Source organism: Artemia sp. Qi Xiang Cuo, chromosome 5, assembly GCF_049724085.1.
Source record: "Artemia sp. Qi Xiang Cuo chromosome 5, ASM4972408v1, whole genome shotgun sequence".
NCBI lineage: Eukaryota > Metazoa > Arthropoda > Branchiopoda > Anostraca > Artemiidae > Artemia > Artemia sp. Qi Xiang Cuo.
The window spans coordinates 59,432,695-59,454,181 of NC_142798.1; the positions used below are offsets into that span (position 1 = coordinate 59,432,695).

Consider the following 21,487-nt stretch of genomic DNA (forward strand, 5'->3'; position numbering starts at 1 on the left):
TACTTAGACATCCCAATGAGATCCACGTTCAATTTCAGTTGAAAATTGTATCGAAATATTCATACAAATTAAGATCAAAGTTACAAAATGTCCAAACGAGGACGATAAGAAATTCATTTTATTGATTTTAATGTATATGCATATACACACACATAACATTATATATATATATATATATATATATATATATATATATATATATATATATATATATATATATATATATATATATATAAATATAAATATAAATATAAATATATATATATATATATATATATATATATATATATATATATATATATATATATATATATATATATATATATATATATATATATATATATATATATATATATATATATATATATATATATATATATATATATATATATATATATATATATGTATATATGCTCTCAAATATTCAGTCTTTTAAGCTACTTAACTACTATTAGCATGCAATACAATAGACTTGTCAAAACCTTATACGTTAAATTGACCAAGTTTCATGCTTAAAGGCATCATACCTAATTTGTTTTTCACAGGCTGAGCAGACTGGTATTCGGACGCCAGGACCAACTTTCTGTGACAGGACACCTTTTCCGCGTCTTGGTGCAGATGTTGTCTGCCCACTAGCACCTACAACAGGAGCAGCTGGTGCTGGTCCAGGCATATACGGTGCAGTAAAAGATGGTGCAGGAACTACCGATGCATTTGAAGCTGAAGAAAATACTGCCGCTGGAGCTACCGTGGGCTTGGGGAGGGGAGCAGGGATAACAGGGGTAGTAGTAGCGGGTACAAAAGCTGCAACAGGTTTGGGTGCAGGACCAGGGGCAAAAGCTACATGTGTAGGTCTTGCAAGTGCAGTAGGGTTTTCTACATTAAGAGCCGGTTTCGGTTCTAAAACTACTGGTGCTTGAACTGGCTTTATAGAGGGTAAGGTTTGGTTAGAAGACATGAAAGAGGTTGACTGAGCTACTTGCGAGCTCGTTTCTACAACAGTTTTAGAAATAAGAGAAGAAGAAGAAAAGGATTCAAAAGATGTCTTCTGTAACGCTGTTTCCATTGAATGGCTGTCGGCAGTTTCTACAAAGGACTCGGGTCTAGTGCCTGGGGGAAAGTATAAGGGTGTAGCAGTTGCAATAGGGTCATTTTCAGGATTTTTTGCAGGAGGCCAAACAAAACGAGTACCCACTAACGGTTAATAGTTTTAAAGTCACAGTGAGGTTAGCAGGTGGCACAGAAGCAACAGAGGAAGCGATAAAAGAAAAAAAAGAAATTAGTAAAAATTCAAAAAAGCATATCTAAAGTAGCTAAAAGTAAACCCGTCAGTAATGCATATAATATATCCCTCCTCTTCTTCTGGCCTGCATGTTTAGCCCCCGTCAATTATAAGCTCTTCAGGTATTAATTTTAAAATGATTAGTTTCGAGCTTTGCAGGAGGAGGCGAAGCAAAGAAAAGAAATGCCCGGAATTTTTAAGCAGCTCGGCTGTGATAATTAAAAAGGCACCGTGTTGTCAAACATAAATCAAGAGAGAGAGAGCAAAAAACCCAGCTTTTCCCTTTTTTGCTGCTTCTATTAATAGAAGCAACTATTAACTACTTGAATTAATTAATCTTACATTTTGTTGCAATTAACCGCCTTTTGAGGCATCCAAGAAAAGATAAGATCAATTTTTCTATAAAAAACTACCTTTTAATTATTTACCGGAGTATTAAAAGAGAAAATAACATATTTTGGAAAACAAGACCTCAGAGCCAAAAAGGATAAAAAACAAAACAAAAAACAGATTGGACCAATGAGCCGAACGTACTGAATTTTAAGGGACGGGCTACACTTTTAAGTTTGAAAAAAAAAAAAACAAGGTTAAGTGACGCCTTTTGAATTACCAAAACCAATTTTAAAGACCTAAGTGAAGCTAGCAAGCAAAACAGAAGCAATAGAAAAGAATATGATTCTCAAAAAATTATATCAAAATATCCCTTCATAGTTTTTATACAAGACCCCTTCTCGACTTCTGCCAAAGTTGGTAGTGGCGTAGCCATACGGGGTCTATTTTACAAAAAATGGAAAATTCCCAGTAAATTTCTATTTTTTGATTATATCACATCTGTTCGACCCCGCCAAAACGAAATTCAGACTCTCTCCCTTAAAGCTCGCCTGCACTAGCATCACTTAGTCAGTTAGAAAGCATAGCTCTAGGCGGCATGTTTTAAGGGGGGGGGGGGGGGGGTAAAACTATAAAAGGAAAAAAAGCAAAAAATCAGTAAAAGCTATGGACTCAACAAAGGATTACAGAATAGGGTCGCGGCCGGGCATTGAAATCGCGTAAGCGCAGGTCTGCAAGAGAGGAGGGATTAGATACAGAAAAATAATAACAAAAAAGATACTTAAATTGTACAACACATAAAGCTGCAGGGAATAGGTTGCAAAAGTCGGGAAATATTCAAAACAAAACCATTAGCATTAAAATTAAATTATATTAATATATCTTTTCTATTATTTACTTTTAGTATAAGTTTAATACGACCTAGTAAATTACGTATAGATAAAGAGGAAAAAATTTAAATTTTATTACACTTTTCGAATCTCACAAATTCTTTTGATTCAATGTTTTCTAGCTTTATGAATGTTCGAAAACAAGCTAATAAACAAGCAATTAAAAACAATATTTTAGCGTTTTCTAGTGACAACTTAGAAATAAAATTAGAATATTTTTGGAAAAGCAAAACTCATGTGTTTCTATCTTGAAAATAAAACAGCGATAATTTATGTTTTTGTATGTTTATGGGGATGCTATTTGTTAGGGAAGAAAAGCAGCAGAGATATGTCATCATGATGATAGAAGAAGCAAACAAAAGCCATGAACTTTTTCTCACAGTAGAAAGGTCCTTTATTTTTTTTTGTCCTTATTGGTACTAAATTAAATTTAATAAAAATGCCTTATATAAATTCAACTATCAAGTAAGATTCAAGCCCCCAACCTCTTGAACAAAAGCAGATGTCACTAGCACTAGACCCTATTGTCGGCACCAAATAAAAAAAAATGTCAGTTATAATAGAGCTTTGCACTCAGAAGAGAATGTATTTTTCTAATTTTAGAAAGCACACATTATATTAAGAACTCATTAAACATCGGTGTGCCTGTCTTACAAGGTAGGTCGTATTCGAGTTATAAATATAAAAACCAAAATCAAATCCGGTTGGTAGAAATACGAATTTAAAATCGCTAGGGCGTAGGAAGAGTTAACTAAGACCTTGATTTCTAAAAATCATAAAAGATCCCGCACAAACGCAAAGAATTGGCATATATGTTTTCTACTATTGAAAATATTCAAAATGTGTTTCTTTTATTGTTTAATTTTACACATTTGGTTATGAATTTTTATTAAACTTATACTCTAGAGCAAAATTTGGGGATATTTAAAATTTTGGGATGTTTAGTAGTTGAAACTCCCCAAAAAACTGACACTGAAAACGCAATGAGAGGTTTGGAGGGTTTCAGTATTTTAAACTCTTCCCAAAGAACTGAACAAAAAAATATGTATGCAAGAAAAACTTCTGTCTGAATCAATGTGAAAAGAGGGGTCGCATAAAAAGCGAAAGCGATAGAAAAAAAACAAAATATTTATCTTATTTCATGTACACATACACATTTGTTCAATTATAGTTAAATATATTCTGCAACTTATGAGTTTATGTAACGAGATTTTATGTTTAATTTCCTAAAAATATAATAAACCATAACTGGGGGATGATATTAGTTTCAACTATGATATTGATGCCGTAGTTTGAGTATACCTTAGTTTGTAATTGCACTGGAAAATACATGGAATAAAAGTCTTCCGGATTAATTACGATAGACTAGGCTGATTGGTAATCGCCACTGAATTTTATCAATGTAATAAATTGTTGAATATTTATCATATCACCCGTTATTTTTTATACAATTTTCTGCTTGTAATGGCAAACTATGACAAATTTCTTGATTGATTGATTGAGCCATTTGAATACATCATAGGTTTGTGAGCAACTTCAATTCATACCGATAATTTTTTTTTTTAATATAATATTAAACTTCTTTGAATTCGTAAATAATAACATTTTTCAATTTTCAGAGCATTTCACGGTATAAAACATACATTGAATTGTACCCTTTGGTTTTTTTATATATAAAATTCTTGGATGTAATGGCAAAGTGTAATAGATATCTGTAAAAGGATTATACTAGATGAGCTGAAAATATTTCTGTTCCAATATTAGTTCCCCCTACTTTTTAATTTAACTTTAAAATATATGGTGAAATACACCCCCTTGACTTTGGTAAACGTTTTTTTTTTATATAATTTCCAGCATGTGATGGCAAATTTGGTAAATATCTATTTAGGGTTTAAGCTACAGATGCTGAAAAATGTTTCTCTTACAATTTTGTTTCCCAACTTTCTAATTTTATTTTAATTAAAATTAAATTTTATTTAAATTAAATAAAATTTTTATTTAAATTTTATTAAATTATTAAAATTTAATTAAAGATGCACCCCTTTTATTTTAACCGCAACATTTTTTCTATAACTTCCAGCATGCAATTGCAAATGTGGTACATATTAATTAGATCTTATTGATGCTCAAGGATGTTTTTCTTCCAGTCTTATTTTCCTTACTTTCTAATTTATGCACCCTTTAGACTTTATGCGGAATATTTTTCCTAGAAATTCCAGCATGTAATGGCAAATGTGGTAAATTTTTATTTAGATTTTAAGCTATTGGTACTGGAAAGTGTTTATTTTCCAGTCTTATTTTCCCTACTTTCTAATTTCATTTTAAATATAGGGTGAGATGCACCACTACGTGCATGTGATACATATTCGTACATATGATATATATCTTGACAAATTGAGCCACTAGAACATATCATAGTTTGGCGTATCCACCAAAGGGTTAAAAATTACCAAGAAATCACCAGAATTAAAATAAAATTCCAAGAGACCAATTTGCTTTTTGTATCGTGTTATAACCAACAAACTTGGTAAAATACGTATAAACAGATGCAGGAATAACATCTTTATTAATTACATTTGGCAAACATACAAAAGGTTTATCTATTATTTTGTTGAGTTCCTTGCTAGTTGTGTGGAAAACCCTAGAGAACTTGTATGAGTTTAAAAAAAAACTATTTAATTCACCGAGGCAAAGCGCTGTGCCTCCTGTTTTAATTGTCTATCAAATACAAATAGAATGAACCAACCTTGCTTATATGATTCCAGATTTTTAGAAGAGAATTTTATACTCTTAAGTATTATTAGAATTTTAGTCATAAGAACACACTATAGTTTTTGGGGAAAAACAAATCAGAAGGATAGTTTTTTTTTACATTAAAGCTAACGAGCATTTAAATAACCATATTTTATATTTATAAATAAAAAGCTGATAAAAGAAAAAAATAATTAAAAATTATATTAATTTAAAAAAAGTATTCAAAAATAGATGACCTTCATGAAAGAAGCCTAGAAACTGTGGAAACTAGACACTTTTTAGTAAAGTATGAACGTTTATCCAAACCCTCCATTACGGCTTGAGAAACAAATCGGTTAATTTGATAAATATTCAATAATTCAGCTTATTATCAAAATATTATGGGAATTATGTGTAATAACAATGTTGAACAAATATATAAATACAATATGTAACATTAAAAGTATGCAAACAATATGTTCTAAATATATTTACTACACTTATTATCGTATTATATTACTATATGTATTACTATTATTGTATTGTAGTACTGTGTTACTATATACTGAATATATGTAATACAGTTATTACAAATAATCAACCGTTAATTAAATTTAACCGTTTTTAACGGACAAATAATCGTTTCAAAAAAAATTTAACCGTTTTTAACGGACAAATTATCGTTTCAAAAAAATTTAACCGTTTTTAACGAACAAATAATCGTTTCAAAAAAAATTTAACCGTTTTTAACGGACAAATAATCGCTTCCAAAAAAATTTAATCGTTTTTAACGGACAAATAATCTTTTCAAAAAAATTTAACCGTTTTTAACGGACAAATAATCAACCGTCTATTAAATTTACTACAGTATAACATGTGCATACACAAAAGGAAATAAGAGAAAATAAAAAATTAACGGAAAAGCCTAAAGTGAAACAAATTCAAAAATACTAGGGAAACAAAATTATCGAGTCTCTTTAGACAGCTGTTCGGTGAGTTTTTTCTTTTCTGGAGAGGAATTCTATTAGTTGCAAGTTAAACTAAATTTATTTTATAGCATAGTTAAACAAGGATTAGATATATTATACCACTTGGGGATAACTTTAAGCCACTTGCGAAAAGAAAAATATATTTGGGAAGAGTTGAAATGCAAGGTGGTCTTTACAGTTGTCCGATGTGTGGAGAAACAATTCGTTGCATCTTCTGGGGAAGGGTGAGGGGTTAGGGGATTTGAGAAATTAAGTTCCGGAGATGGATGAGAGGTAAGAGCTGTGGGTGGAGAAATTGTGGGGAAACTGGTATTTTATTAGCATTAGGATTCTCCTGCGGTTTGTTCACGTGGGTATGACCCACCGTGAGGGTGTTCCACGATGAATATATTTACATTAGTGTTTGTGTATGTTGTTTTTCCTTATTTTAATCGTTTTGTATAATTATTCTTGTATGCTGTTGTCTTTTTTTCCTTTTGTCTTTTATGGCCATGGTCCTGTGGTTTCTTTTTTGTAGAATATGTCACACTATACTTTACTATAGTTAAGCAATATTATCCCTTCCGTATAACAATTTCATAAAATTATCTACATCAGTTTTCGAAGCATGTCGGATAATACCGCATCAGTGGATTAGATTATTAAGAGGGTGAAAAAAAGTGTACCAGAGAGTTTTAATATTTGCAAAATGTAGAAACTGAAAAACAGTACACGCATATAGGCAATATTTTTAGCTATACAGTATTTTACTTCTTATTTTTTTATTTAATGTGTCAATATCCTTTGGCTTATGACTGGCAATTCATATATTTGTGTTTTTAAACACATTTGAAAAGAGTTTTCCAAGGACCATAGAACGGGTAGAGAGGGTATAGTGTTTTCAGCCATCAAAATCTTCAATTACATTAGTTCTTATTTAATTAATTAATTTAAATCAATTAAATTAAATCTCCAATTAGTTGAATTTAAAAATGTAGTTTTGGAAGCGATTTTAGACTCAACAATACTCTAAATTTTAACCCTTTTAAATAAAGAATAAATTTGAAAGAACAAATAATAAATAAAAGAAAGAAAATTAGCAGAATAAAAACTCACCTGGACGAGGAGCAAAAGCAGCATAATCACCTGAAAAAGGTCGCTCCTGTTTTATTGGTAGTACTGGACTGAAAGTTGGCGCCTTTATAACTGGAGGGATAGGTGACGCGACTTGTCGGGAAACTGGGATAGGTTCAGGGGCAGGAGCTTGGGCAGGGACTGGGTCTGGGATAGGTGCTCCCTAGAAACAAAAATAAGAAATTAGTGACAGATTTATGATTAAATTTCATAAACAGTGGGCTATATTTGCGGTTCTTTTGCAATATAGAGCAAAAAACAAAAGCAAATTTAAGGAAACACAGATGAAACCTATGAAAAGTAATTAATAATACTTTTAAAATTTCCTACAATTGAAATGCACTGGAATTTTGGACGAAAAATTGTCATTTGAACAGCACTATATATTTTACAGCTAGATGTAAGTTAGTACTAAGTGCAGCTCTAATTTACTCTCCTGGCATTATTATACCTAGAAATATGATAGTTTGAGCGTTGGTGTCCAAATCCAAAGGTCTTACATGTTTACAATTTTTTATGAAAGCAAAAATAAGGCTTTTCAGCTGTTCACGGGAGCATTTTTCTTTCTGTCATGAAGTTTATACAAGAATACAACAGGTAAAAGCAGCAGTATCTGCATGAGCAATATGCCTTTAGGTTGTAATCCAGAACACAAAATTATACTATTTAGTCTTTAAGCTATTTGTGCTGAAAAACCTTTTCCTCCAAACTTATGTTCTTCACTTTCAGATTATTTTCAAAAATGTAGGTATACAATTTGATTTTGTGCGCAATGATATACTAACTTTTGAAAAGTCAACTATATAATCATATTAACTTGAATTTTAGAGAAAAAGGACAGGAATTCTATTCTAATGTAAGCGTCATTAGCATGCTTTTCATGCTAAGCAACAGAAAGCTCACACTTGGATGGAATCAACCGAAGCATAATCACCGACATAAAATTACAATAGGCTCACAACACCATCTACCGAGACTTTCTGTATCATTCATGCAAATAGCATTTTCTCCAGGGGAAATCCACACAGGCCAGGACAAAGACTGCCATTCATTCTTGACCGAAGGACAATGCGAGTTGTCTACTCTAAGGCGGGAGGGATCCACTTCAGGGGACATTCAAAAAAGGACATATCGGCTACCTCAGTATCCACAGCCTCAACTGCCAATAGGGTTTCTGCAGCATCTGGCTGACCAAGTTCATCAAGAGGTTCCAAAACTTCATTCGTTGATGCTATTTCATTTTCTAGTATAGGCTGTTCAAGATGAACTTCTATTTCTTCTTGAAGTGTTAAATTATTAATGTCTTCGTGATCCTCAGTAGGCTCAGACTTAGGCTGAAGAAGCTGTTCTGAGGGTAATTCTTGAATTGGCTCCTCTACAAGGATAGTTCCTGGTAGATATTCAGACGTAGCTTCGGGTTCAACAGGTTCTGGAATCTGTGGCTCTACTCTAGGCCTCGGTGTCGGCGGTTGAGCCTGTAATTTGTTTAAACGAAACGGATAACTTGTATAAATTATTATAAAATATTCAGTCCATTCATGCAACAAACAAGAATAGTCACACAAGATAAACTGAAAAATGAACAATTACAGCGTTAAAGCTTAGTAAACTGAAGCTTAAATAAAGACAATTTGAAAATGGCGTAGCATATACTTAAAAAAGGCATGCATTAATCTTAGTCTTTTCACCTGTAGAAAATTCACGGTTTCAAATACTGTTTAATTACTATAAAAAAAAACGAACATATTTATTCTTAAAGCTTTGATTCGTGTGGAAGAATTGATGAGATTTTGTATTTTCACGTAAGCTATATAACTATTTATTACTGTTTCGTTTTCTTCTTTGTCGCTGGTGCCCAGTGAACAATATAATAAATCTAGTGATGACACTTTTGACCACAGAGAAACAGAGGCTTCAGTCGTAGAAAATGTCGTGACTCAAAACTTTTCGTTCTTTTGACTGGTTTAAGAATTTCGCAAAAGAACCAATCAGGTTCTAAAAAAGTGGATTCTCCAGAAATTGAACTTCCTTGTCAGCCTAGATTTGTCGCTCAGCATTAGTTAATCCATTACATTATTTAGCCCGGTTTTAAAAAGACATAGCCCGGTTAGCCCGGTAGAGGACAGTAAACTCTCTTTTTCGCTTTGTTGTGACTATTACTTCATTTTCTGTATTGTTGACAACTGACCCTCTGCATTTAGAATAAAAATAAAAGAAAGGTCATATTTGTAAAATTATATCTAGTAAGACACTAATTTGTAAAAACAGCAAGAAATGCAAAATCAAATAAATACAATGAGGATAGAAAGGGAAAAAAGTCATTTACCTGTCCTTTAGGTTCCATTTTCAAAATTTAAATTTTCTAGTCCACTCTTTCTATATTAACCTATTCTATATGAGCAGCGTACAGAAGCTTGCCCTCCATAAGAAGTTAGACTGGTAAAAAGAACAGGCTAGTCAACCATAGCCTGTCTGGTTTCTGGTGCTTGGAAAAAAGTGAATAAGCAAAGACAGGCTATTTGCAAAAAAGAATAAAAACTGGTAGCGTTATGACCAGACTGGTCACCAGCGACTAAAAACGCATTTTATATTTCAGACTGCCCTTCTATGCTCAAACAGTTAAAAACGTAATTGTAAGAAAGCCAAAGGATTCACTGAAGATCTGTTTTGTTTAATTAGTCAGCTAAAATTCAGCTAATGCCAATAAAAGGTTAGAAATATTTAAATTTCTATGCATGGTTACGAATGGTGTTCCAGAATTTAAATTATTTCCTAGACGTTAAAAAATTACTTTGAAACAATAAAAGTGTATCCCAAGTTGAGGTTGTTATGTTCAATAATAATTCAATTTAGTTTGGAAACTGAAAAAATTTATCTCCAAACAAATCAGAAATTTCAAACAACTACTTCAAATATTACTTTTGAAACCGTGCTCGCTACGCCATCACGATGAAAGAGCAAATCGTAAGAATATATAATATAATTTTAGAAAACGAAGGGAAACATATTCATTTTTTGCTACCTTTTCTCGCACCCCTTCTTCGAAGAGGACCCCAGGAAATACTCGTACACCTCCGATAGGCGGCGTTTTTGGCTCACGTGATTGCTAAAAGAAGGGGGCAAAAGCTAGAATAAGGTACTTAAATGCTTGCTAATCACAACAAATGTCATTCTATACAAAAAGCGCTCAGCATCACAATTGACTACCTGAATTTTGGGGGATAATATACGTACACATTAACGTGCTTCTGCTTTGGAAACTGGCAAAAAGTAATTAAACACAAACATATAAAGCGATAAGCAATGTTTTTGTTTCTATTTTTTAGATGTCTTGCAATAAAAGATGAAATAAAATACTTATCTATCAGAAGTTGCATGAATGTTGTAATAACTTAAATTTTTCACCTAAAGAAAATCTCAAAAGTAAATTCAAAAAATTCAAACATTAAAAACGACACCAAATTTGAGCGGTTCAGACACCAAATTTTTCAAAAAAACATCTTAGAATATTGACGGAGAAAGTAGAGCGCTACAGATATGTTGGGTATATATGTAGAGTGCTGGCCTTTGGGCTTGTCATCCTCCTCCTCGGCTAGGACATTCGAAATCTTAGCATCATTTCCTACAAGGTTTTTACGTTTCTTTTTTAAATTCACCTTATATTTCATAATTTGTGTCACTTCTGCAATAAATTCCTGCGTAATTGTCTGCATTAATGGTTTTCATTTATAGTGTAGAGAGTTTTTGGCAGATCTTACCTAAATTGTTTTTTTCTTAGTATTTCTTAACATAGCCAAAAGTACAGTTTAATTGACTGAAGTCAAGTTGGTTTTAAAAATTTGTTTTTTAACAATTATTTGCAAAATAGTTTTTTCTATTATAAGTGATTAATTCTTATGTTCAATTAGTTTTGTCGGAAAAATTCGAAAGAACCAAAAAACTGTTGATTGTTAATCGCTTCAGCTTCCAAGCGGCTTATCTGTTGGAACTAACATTTCAAAAGGACTATATTTTTACAGTTTAAGCTGCTTGTACATCTGGGAAGACCACAGAAAATTTTGTAGCCACGTACAGCTTTTCTGGACGTATTACTTTTCATATTAATATCTTGACAGTCATCTTGGATAACTTAACTTTCTATTAAGTATACCCTAGTTGTCATGGTTTCACCTCGTACACCATGACAAGCTTTGACAATTTTGACAAATTTGGAGAAATTTATTCAGATGGCTCTCCATATACAGATTTCAATCAGCCTCAAAGGGTCCAAATAAAACAATCAACAAAATATCATTGATAAGCATACCTTATACTTTCTCCATTTTATTTCCCAGCAAATATGCGTGCGTATTGTGTCACATTCAATAATATTGCCAAGTTTAAATTTTAACCTTTATGTGAACGTTTTATCATTCGTTTTATAGTTTTTTTTTGTTTTTTTTGCATACTATTCACTCTAGCGACTAATAGAAAAATTACAGAAGTGTCACCTTGCTTTCCCTATAAAAGTCAAACGGTTACAGAAGCAGAAACAATCAAAGACTTTTTGTTTTGTCTGTCTTTCTATTTTACAAGAAATTTGGAATTCAGGAATTCTATCAGGAATTTGATAAATTAGTCTAAATTAAAGTTAATTTTGCTAACACCAGTTTCTTTACCAAATCTCATACTAGATTAAATACTCTCCAAAAAGACTAGTAGAAAAGGGCTCAAGAGAGCAGCACAATATTAATAAGAAAGAAACAATTTCCAAGTTTTCCTTCATCTTTGTATTTCTTAGTGTAACAATCAATTTGAGGAGAACAGCAAATGTTTTCAAAAAATTCATTATTTTAGCTAAAAACACTTCGAAGCGTTAATGACAATATCATAACCATGGAATTTGTTTTAAATAGAAATTATTCAAACATTCGAATTTTAAAGTTTAATTCTAAAAAAATACTTTGAGAAAATTACAACTACGTGACACATTATTTTAAGCTGGATAAAGGCACCAAAGCTAATCTGTAGTTCAGAACAAAACTTTGGAAAATGAATGTTTAGAGAAAAAGGTAAGACTTAAATATTATATCATATGTCTGGTCCCACTTTGTGAGGTGGCGTTCTGATCAGGATTTCATTGGGTTTATCTAAAAACTGGACACTTCTAGTGTCTATTTCCTGACAGTCACCTAGAAACAAAAGAATGATCCTTGTTTTCAGATTGTTTTAGAACGTTCGCCACCACTTTTTCTTATTACTCTTATGGCTCTCTGACCGGCGTTGCCGATTTTTACTTTCAGTCGAAGTGTCCAATTTATCATAAAACTGGACACTTCTAGTGCCCATGTCATGAAAGCCTACTAAAAAAAAGAATGCCTTTTTATTTTCAGATGGTTTGCCACATTTTAGAATCCCCTGAATTCGAAAAGTGGCGAAAGAGCAGACGGAGTAGCCATGTCCCTTATCAGTCTTCCTGCTCACATTTTCCTAACAAAATTAGGATTGAACGATGCTAACACTGAAACTTAAATATATACAAGAATTATAGTCTGATACAAAACTCAAAAGTAAAACTGAAAAACTGAAGTAACGAAGCACGTTAATGGACAGATGGCAAAAGCGATAGATTTATAAAAATTCATTTTCGTACATACTGGCAGTAGACACTAATACTCAAATGCAGTTAAGCCTATGATAAGCATCTATTTTTGCAACATAGCCTGATGCACTTAATCAAAAGAATAAGAGTACTTACAGCGGCAGCGGCTTGTAGCTGGGCAGTGGCTTGTGCTCGGGGACGTAATTTTTCTAGTTGTTGTCTAGGAAGGTCGTTCGAAGGTCTGTAAAGAATCTTAACTACTAAATGTACTCTCGGACTTGTAAAAAAAGAACAAAAGAGAGGCAAATAGCAGGAATACTGTATTATTTTTCATTGTTAATTTTATTCTTAATTTAACACAATTTTATTTAGTTTTTTGATTGGTAGTGACTCTGCAGCAAGCAATTTGCTGCCGCCTATTGTTTTTTTCTTATTACTTTTATTCCAATTTTCTTAACTATTTATTATTTTCTTAAATTTTGTTTCATTCCATGGCGAACTTAGATGTCATTACCGAACAAGTTATTAGTTTTACGTTATTCATAATGCCCAGACAAATAAAAAATGTCCAGAATGGTCTTACTGCTTTTTTTCTTAGAGGAGCTTTGATTCAATGCAAATTTATAGCATTTGCCGATTGGGTTCAACTCTAAATTAAAGAGATGATAAACAGTTCTTGGCCCCCTGTTGGTTTTGTATATTATTATCATTACTATTCCTTTTATTATTCATCATTTTTAAATTTTGTTACATTGTATAGTAAACTTAAAGATGCTGAGTAAAAGTTGTTCGTTTTTTATCTACCTTACGTTCAACCACTTGCTTTTGGGCAAGCCCGAAAGATTTAATTTATTTGTAAGTAGATGTTTGTTTTAAAAAAATCAATTCAATGTAATAAGCAGTTGGGCATGGCATAAATCAAGCATTATAAATGTGTCCTTTTTTAATAGCATAGGGTAGTGTATATATTAACGGTGGGGTAAAGTTTCACCCGGGTTGCCTTATTGGCGTTTTTATTATGAGTCATCAATAATGTTTCGTTGCTTAATGGCAATTTTTGGGGTCTTAAGTGATTTCTGTAGGTTCTTTACTAAGAGCATCTACTTTGGGGTAATTAGAAATTAAATGGCAATATTGATTATTTAGAAAGTATAATTTCTCAAAATTTTCCAGTACGTGCATTTTGCAATGGTATACCTTGCTTGAATCTAAGTTTACTATAACTCCAACTACCTTAATTTAAACTCAAATCAAGCTTGAAAGAGCTGCTAACTGATACATTCCCTAACATCATCTAAAACAATGAAACGGTTGGTTTACAATGGCCTTTTTTGGAGTTTGAAAGTAAAATAGGTAATACAAATATTTGATACTCCAAAAAGATTTACAAATATACTTTATGCGGCAATTAATTATTTTGAATGAACTCGTGTGAATTCTAAATGCTTTAAAAATGGATACATTTGAGCTTGGGGGGGGGGGGGGGTCTAAAGACATGGTCAAAGATTAGACAAAGAACGGCCTATGATCGCCGGAAAAGCTGCAGCCGATCGAACAAATGGTCGCCAGAAGTCATTCCAAGGTCCTTTGGTGCCGGGCAGAACAATACATCGCCTGGTTCCAACAAAAAGTAAAAATAAGTAACATTGTGAGCTTCGAGCCGGGACAAGGCAAAGGCGAGACAGCTCAAGAAACAACCTAGTTCAGAATGACCTAAATGTTGTAAAACTTCAATAATTTTTGAAAGGCTTCGAAAAAACTGTTATAAATTTTGGTCATACCATGGACAAAGCCGCGTATTTGAATATTTACGTTAGCTTTTTGGCTGGACAGTTTTAGTTCTTGATTAAAAACATAAAAATCGTCAAAACCAAATTACGTCATTTTCAAAAAGAACTATCGCATGCACTCTTTGCTTCTCGGTAAAAATATTTATATTTTCTCTGTGAACTCCGATTTTTTGCAACAAAATAAAAAAAAAAAATACGAAGAAAATACATTTCTATGCTTCAAATGTGTACCATTCAATCAGGGAAGCCTAGTCTTGGTGTTTCGTTTTTTCGTCTTACTTCGTTTTGTTTTCCCTGGCACCCAAGTTGCATCTCCCCTCGTTACTCCTTAGATCCGGCACCGATTACGCCACTTACAAATTACAACGAAAATATTCTCTGTCGGGTCAGTCCAGGATAACGTTTACAGAGAAATCTTTAAACATTTTGAAAGAGATTAAATAATGATAGATGGCAGATATTGCGGTAAATGTTTTTACATTATTTTTACAATCATGACTAAATTTAAACGAACGACCAAGAATTATTTATGCCATGAGCGTATTGAAGGAATTAAGCAAAATACAAGGAGTGAACTGCGTGACGAAATGAACGAAAAATTTTATCCAATAAGAAGCCTGCCCTAGCTTCCAAAATTTATATTTAGAGACATGGAAACTTCTGAAACATATAAGAAAACACTAATACTCTTCAACTACTAACAGTTGCACGTGTTTGATTTTGTAACAAACTTTGAAATAGCTTTCTAACAATTAAATATGTTTAAATGAAGAGACGATTACAAATAAAAATCCAAAAAAATTTCAGAGGTTCTAGATATAATATAATTTCAATTGAAAAGGCGGCTTTGATTCTTAGGTCGTTTGGTCAAGATTTTCTTTCGCGATTCCAGGTCATGGTCAACTGGCTAAATCGTTCATTTATTTTTACTAATTATTTTTCGATTATTTAATTGTATATATTTCATTAGCCGTGTTTCCGTCCATCAATTCGCATTTCAACTTGACACCATCCTTGTACGAAACTTCCACTGGAGTGTTATAAATTTCTAGTTTTCAATTCTTCTAAAGACTCAACTAATAATTTTCCTAGAATAAATCCCACCATCATAGGTGGTGTTCTACAACTTTGTAAAACACCATTTTAATAATGATTTTAATTTAAAAATTTTTGGTTCTCACTTTGATGAATATTTTTTTTTTTAGTTGGCGGCTTCTCAAAAAGAACTATAAAAATATTATTAAATATCGTAATTATATTTTCGGTGTTCAAATATAGAATTATTAAAATAAGTATTATTAAAATTTAAATCTAAAATTAAACCATTTACAATTTTGTAAAACATGTTTCTACAATTTTGCTGGAAGCGTCAGGTGCCTTTAAACCACAAAATAACCAAGATTGTTTAGATGATTTATTTTTACGATGCTCTTTCCTTTTCACAACCACTAGATATTGTTTTGAATATAAATGGGATGTTTAAAGCATTATATGCTGACAAATCATTTACTCAGACCAAATATTCAAAATAAAAGTCGGTCAAATTAGCCCAACAGCGCAACCCGCTCTGTAATGAGAGACTAGAAACGTCTAGATTTGCGCCGTCTGTAAGCTTTGAATGATTTTTCAAGAAAAAATTATCTAATTCTGTCAGTACGAGGAAAAAGTTGAGAAGTTCTTTTTTTTAATGTCAAGTTTACTCGATTGCGTAAACTTCGACGTTCCAAGGATTTTTAACTTGCAAGATAATTTAGGCTTCTCAAATGATCAAGAATTAACCATTAGCTCCGAGTTACGTATCACACATAGCCGTTTTGTTTCTTCTTTTAACAAGTAACAAAAACTAAGCTTAACAAAAACCCCAGGAAAGGGTTTAACCTGGACATCTCGAATTTTAAGAAAAATTACAATTTCAATTCTGTAAAATGAATTAAAACATTTTAACATTAATGTTCCCCACTACATCAGAGCTAACATCGACCTGAAATACCTTGTCACTATGTATAGTTTAATAATTTATCTGCATCATTGCAAGTTTTAAAGTCCTATATGACAAATCTGTGATATATTCTATTCATTATTATTATTCCAGTCAGTTCTATAATCAAAGCACCGCAAACACATATGGAATAATGATATTGTTCTGATTAGCTCCGTATAATAAAGTATAAAGGACAGTGGATATGAAACAAGACCGTTCGAATTGGTAAAGTGGAAAATTAAACAACCATAGATGTCGTAAAAAATTAGAAAAAAATTGAGAATTCAATACTCGATATGGAATGAAGGAGTTTTGAGGAGTAGCGAGGGCCGACTTTAAAAAAAAGAAACATGGTTGAAAAATCAGCAAGAAAAAAGCTAAAAACAGATGAAACTAAACAGCTTAACAAGGTGTTACTTTTCCTTAAAGGTGTAGTTGTCTTTGGAAGTCAACAGATTGCTAATGTTTGAATTTCTACGGAAGAAAACGTTGTCAAATTTAGCGAATTAGCTTCGCTTATTTATTTTGACGGTTAAACGTCGCAACACTGAAATCATACAAGGGCATAACCTCAACATTTACACGTTTTTGAGGTATCAATAAAGGCAGAAGTTCTTACTTTTTTTTTAGATTTGTTTCTATTATTGTAATTGTCTACCTCTTTATGCTATTCCGAATTATTTTTTTTTTCCTATTAGACATACCCTTTACTGTAAGATCACATGATTTAGCGCCTAATACTAAGGTTTTTATATGCTACACATTATAATAGAAATTCAATTCAACATATAAAAATTGAGTTAAAACCAATATTATTGGTTTAGAGAAACAAACAGTTTGACAACATTAATTTTTTTCTGAAATCAATTAAAATCTTAAAAATAAGGCATAAAGTTTTGAAACTAATACCATTAAACAGAGAACAAGCATATAAAAGAGGTGAAAGCTAGTGCAATATCTATTAAGTAAAATTGGTGTCATTGACCAGGGATTTTCTTACCCCAGGTTAGAGAACCGGGACAAATGACGGTAGGTTTAGCCTAGCGGGTTACTTTATTTTCTAGCTCCTCCCCTTACAAGTATAGTTGTAAATAATATAGGCTTAGACGGTTATGAATATATTATTCTCATTTGCCAATTGGTGCGCTATCACCATTTTCTATTAACAAAAATTGTATAAACGAAAATAGGAACTTCCTATCTTTTAGACGGTTATTCCATGCTATAAAAGGTGTTCTAACCGGAATATTGTATGAAAACCCATTCATATAAAAAACAATGGTATTTACGAACTAAAGCAAACGAATAACACTGCAATTGTGCACGGTACACAATTGCAGTTCTTAGGACTACAATTGTATATCTTAGGACTTTGTAAATGTACAGCTATAACACTACAATGGCAAGACTTGCGGAAAACTATGAAAAAATTATAAAAGAGAAATGTGATCGCTTAATGAGATATACAATATACCTTATTTGCAGCTACAGAAACACCGTCTAAAAAATAAAATACAAAAAAGAAGTGCAAACGGTAAACCATTCATGCAAGTTGCAAACATCTAACAAATGAAAGGGTATGTCAAGAATGGACATGGAGCGTAAGGAGGGAGTGGAAAGTAACAAGTTCAAGTAACAGTCTGTCACAATATATAGTTTGTCAAAAGCGTATAAAAAGAAAAGAAAAAGGAATATACACGAAGAAAATAATGTGAGAGTTGAGAAAAGCTAGAGAAGCTTTCCATAGCTGCCTTACTTCAATCGATATTTTCCTCAAGGTTCAAAGAATCTTCTTTGATCATTGACTAGTTTACAAGATCAGGGATCGTTCTAAATGTTAAAAGAAGAAGAAACACCACCCAACAAAGGATGTTCCAAAATAGAACCTATCGATAGAGACCACTCTGAAGTGTATACGGCATAGAAATAAACTCATGAATATTTTTCTTGTCCCTGATGTTAAATTTTCATCTCGCAATCATTTCACAACTATTGCAAATAGTAAGCTGTATAATGGAAGTTTGTGTGAACAGCAGAAGCTACGGAAAAGGTAATGGTTTTTTTACTCAATTATACGGTTAGCGACATTTTTGTAGGAACTTTACCCTAGTAAATTAGTCTGTAGAAGCAAATGACCGCCATAAGACATCTAATAGAAACATGCGAGCTTTGCAGGAATGTAGGAATATATTTACTATAAGCCCATATTCTTATGGCACTCAAAAACACGTATGTTAAATTTAGAGCAACGCAGGCTCTACTAGCTGACCGGCTGATCAGCTCATGATAGAAAACATAAGAGATTAAAAGCTAGAGATATCATTCGTCAGGTAATTTATAGAGATTTAAAAGAATAAATGAAAAGACAGCATTTCCAAAAGACAAGATAAAAAAAAGAAACCTTAGAAATACCTTGCGGCTCGTATAAGCCATATAGATGTATTCTGTTCAATATTCTACATTTCTAATGTAAACTGGCCGTCCAAAATCATAACATACTGTGTACATTTACGGTTTTGAAATAGAAATATAGTTTATTGTCTTAATGTGTCGATTAATCAGTTCTAAGAAATAGCTAGACATATTTGTTCAATTTGTCCAGAATTAAGAACGACATTCGCCAGTTTGTGTGCACTCTAAAAACTTAAAAAAAAAAGAATCTAACAAGTAGGTTTGTGCACCTACTGAACTTGATTTTGAACGGCCGTATAATGAATACGTACACTTGATTTGAATGATCGTGGTCTGTAGCCTCAGCTGGCGTGTTATGTTTGGCTGCTTGACGAGCATGCATATCACAATATAACTTCCCTCCAATGTCATAATAACCTAGAACATTGATTTAATGTACATTGATTATTGTACTAGATAATGTACATTGATTATTGATTATTGAAATCAATAATCTAGAAATCAATGATTGAAATCAATAATCAAGAAATCAATAATCAATAATCTAGAAAATTGATTATTGTACATTGATAATTTACTAGAACATTGATTTAAATGTACATGAGCAGACGCTTTAATTTGAAAAAGAGGAATGTTTAGTTTATATAACTATCTTCTAATGGATCAATAAAACGATGAGACTTTGACTGCAATCAAGTACAATTTTTCTATTATCTTCAATACAACTTGTGTCCTCAATTTAATCAAATTAATATTATTCATATTTTTATTTTATATGCATTCTCTCAGGGCCAGCTTTCTCCAGTCAGGATTATTTATATCCAGAATTATTTTCGATTTAAATTTCAAATTTCTACAGACCGGATTTAAAATTTAAAAATCGAAATTTCAAATTTGACAGCACAAATATATTTACTGAATGTGAAAGATCTAGAATTAAAAGGAAATTTCAATGTAATCATTAGCAATATCATTCTTCTAGAGACATTTTATAGTGAAATCTTATAGTGGGCACCGCCACCTATCAAAACTCTCTTCTCTCTAAAGCGTCTACGGAATTTTCTTCTTTTTCCTTTTTTTCTGTAGTCCAAAATAATTGCTGAATTATTATTCACTTAATGTTAAAAGAAAACAATATTTAATTTGTTCAAGGTGATGGAGCTGAAAATTGTGCCATTACAGTGGATATTAGGGTCTATAGTACTGAGCGATATGTAAATATTTTTCCCGTTCGGTGAGACAATTAGTTTGGTAAGATAATAAGGAAAATAATGCCTGAAAAGCGGCGATTTACCTTAGCAGTTTTTCGACTCTCAATATTTGGGAACGATTTTTCAAAAATCTTGAAAATATAAGGAGATGCTTCAAATTTCACAGGCTGACTTTCTTGGAAGAATAATTTCCACTGACTGGAAATAATAATAACAACTATTCAGACTGGACTGATATTAACTTTTAGCCATTAAAACAATTTTTTCAAAATTTCGAAAAAGAGCCTGAATTATTCGAAACTGGTGGCTAACCAAAACGCTATTAATTACGCTCGTTTCAGTATTTAAAATAGCTCTTGACTTTTCTTTATTTTTTTTTTTTAATTAATAAAACAAAAACAATGGCTGTGAAATTACAAAGCACTTGATGAGATAGAAATACAAATATACATCATGTGGATTTTACTAAATTATCAAAAAAATTTGTTTAATTAGATAATCGTGCAAAATCCATTTTACATACTGCAGTTTCTTTTATATTAAATAAGTACACATAGTTACTGCAAGAGTGAAAGGACGATAGTTCCAAGAACTATCCTAAAGTATATTTATTTTAATTACAACCCCAAAATATATCCAATATATATTATATATTTAGAAATGGTATGTTCTTCGTAATTGATAAGCATAACAGGGCCTGAACAACCTCTCTTTCATGATCCAATCATCTCAGATATCTAATTGCTTGGGAATTACTAAAGAATACAGAACATATAGTAGTATATTCACGATCCTGGATGATTATGCTAATATATCCATACTTGATTCTTGCTATCTCTCCCCCCCCCCTTTCTCTCTCTCTCTCTCTCTCTCTCTCTCTCTCTCTCTCTCTCTCTCTCTCTCTCTCTCTCTCTCTCTCTCTCTCTCTCTCTCTCTCTCTCTCTCTCTCTCTCTCTCTCTCTCTCTCTCTCTCTCTCTCTCTCTCTCTCTCTCTCTCTCTCTCTCTCTCTCTCTCTCTCTCTCTTTGCTTCCAGAATTCACTTCCATCCGTTAGCCTTCTCCTTTTATAGTTCAGCTTAAATTTGACATTGCTTCTATCTTCAAAATTACTCAAAACAAATTAAGGCTATGTGATGTTGAACTAATTTCGTAGTCCGTAAGTTCTTATCCATTTT

The 21,487-nt window shown here is 32.1% G+C and overlaps 1 protein-coding gene across 24 annotated transcripts in view; it reads right to left on the bottom strand.

Moving 5' to 3' along the window:
* Zasp52 (Z band alternatively spliced PDZ-motif protein 52) overlaps nt 1–21,487 on the bottom strand; it is a 165,038-nt gene that overhangs the window by 37,644 nt on the left and 105,907 nt on the right. For 10 of the 24 annotated variants that reach the window (XM_089089766.1, XM_089089782.1, XM_089089778.1 and 7 more), the window contains 6 exons: nt 19,413–19,518; nt 13,075–13,159; nt 10,360–10,443; nt 8,477–8,812; nt 7,320–7,500; nt 528–1,194 (listed from right to left, as the gene is read on the bottom strand). In XM_089089766.1, the coding sequence (XP_088945892.1) occupies nt 528–1,194; nt 7,320–7,500; nt 8,477–8,812; nt 10,360–10,443; nt 13,075–13,159; nt 19,413–19,518 (1,459 nt within the window). The remainder of the gene's footprint in view (nt 1–527; nt 1,195–7,319; nt 7,501–8,476; nt 8,813–10,359; nt 10,444–13,074; nt 13,160–19,412; nt 19,519–21,487) is intronic. The other 14 variants (XM_089089776.1, XM_089089775.1, XM_089089781.1 and 11 more) reach the window with 11 other exon arrangements.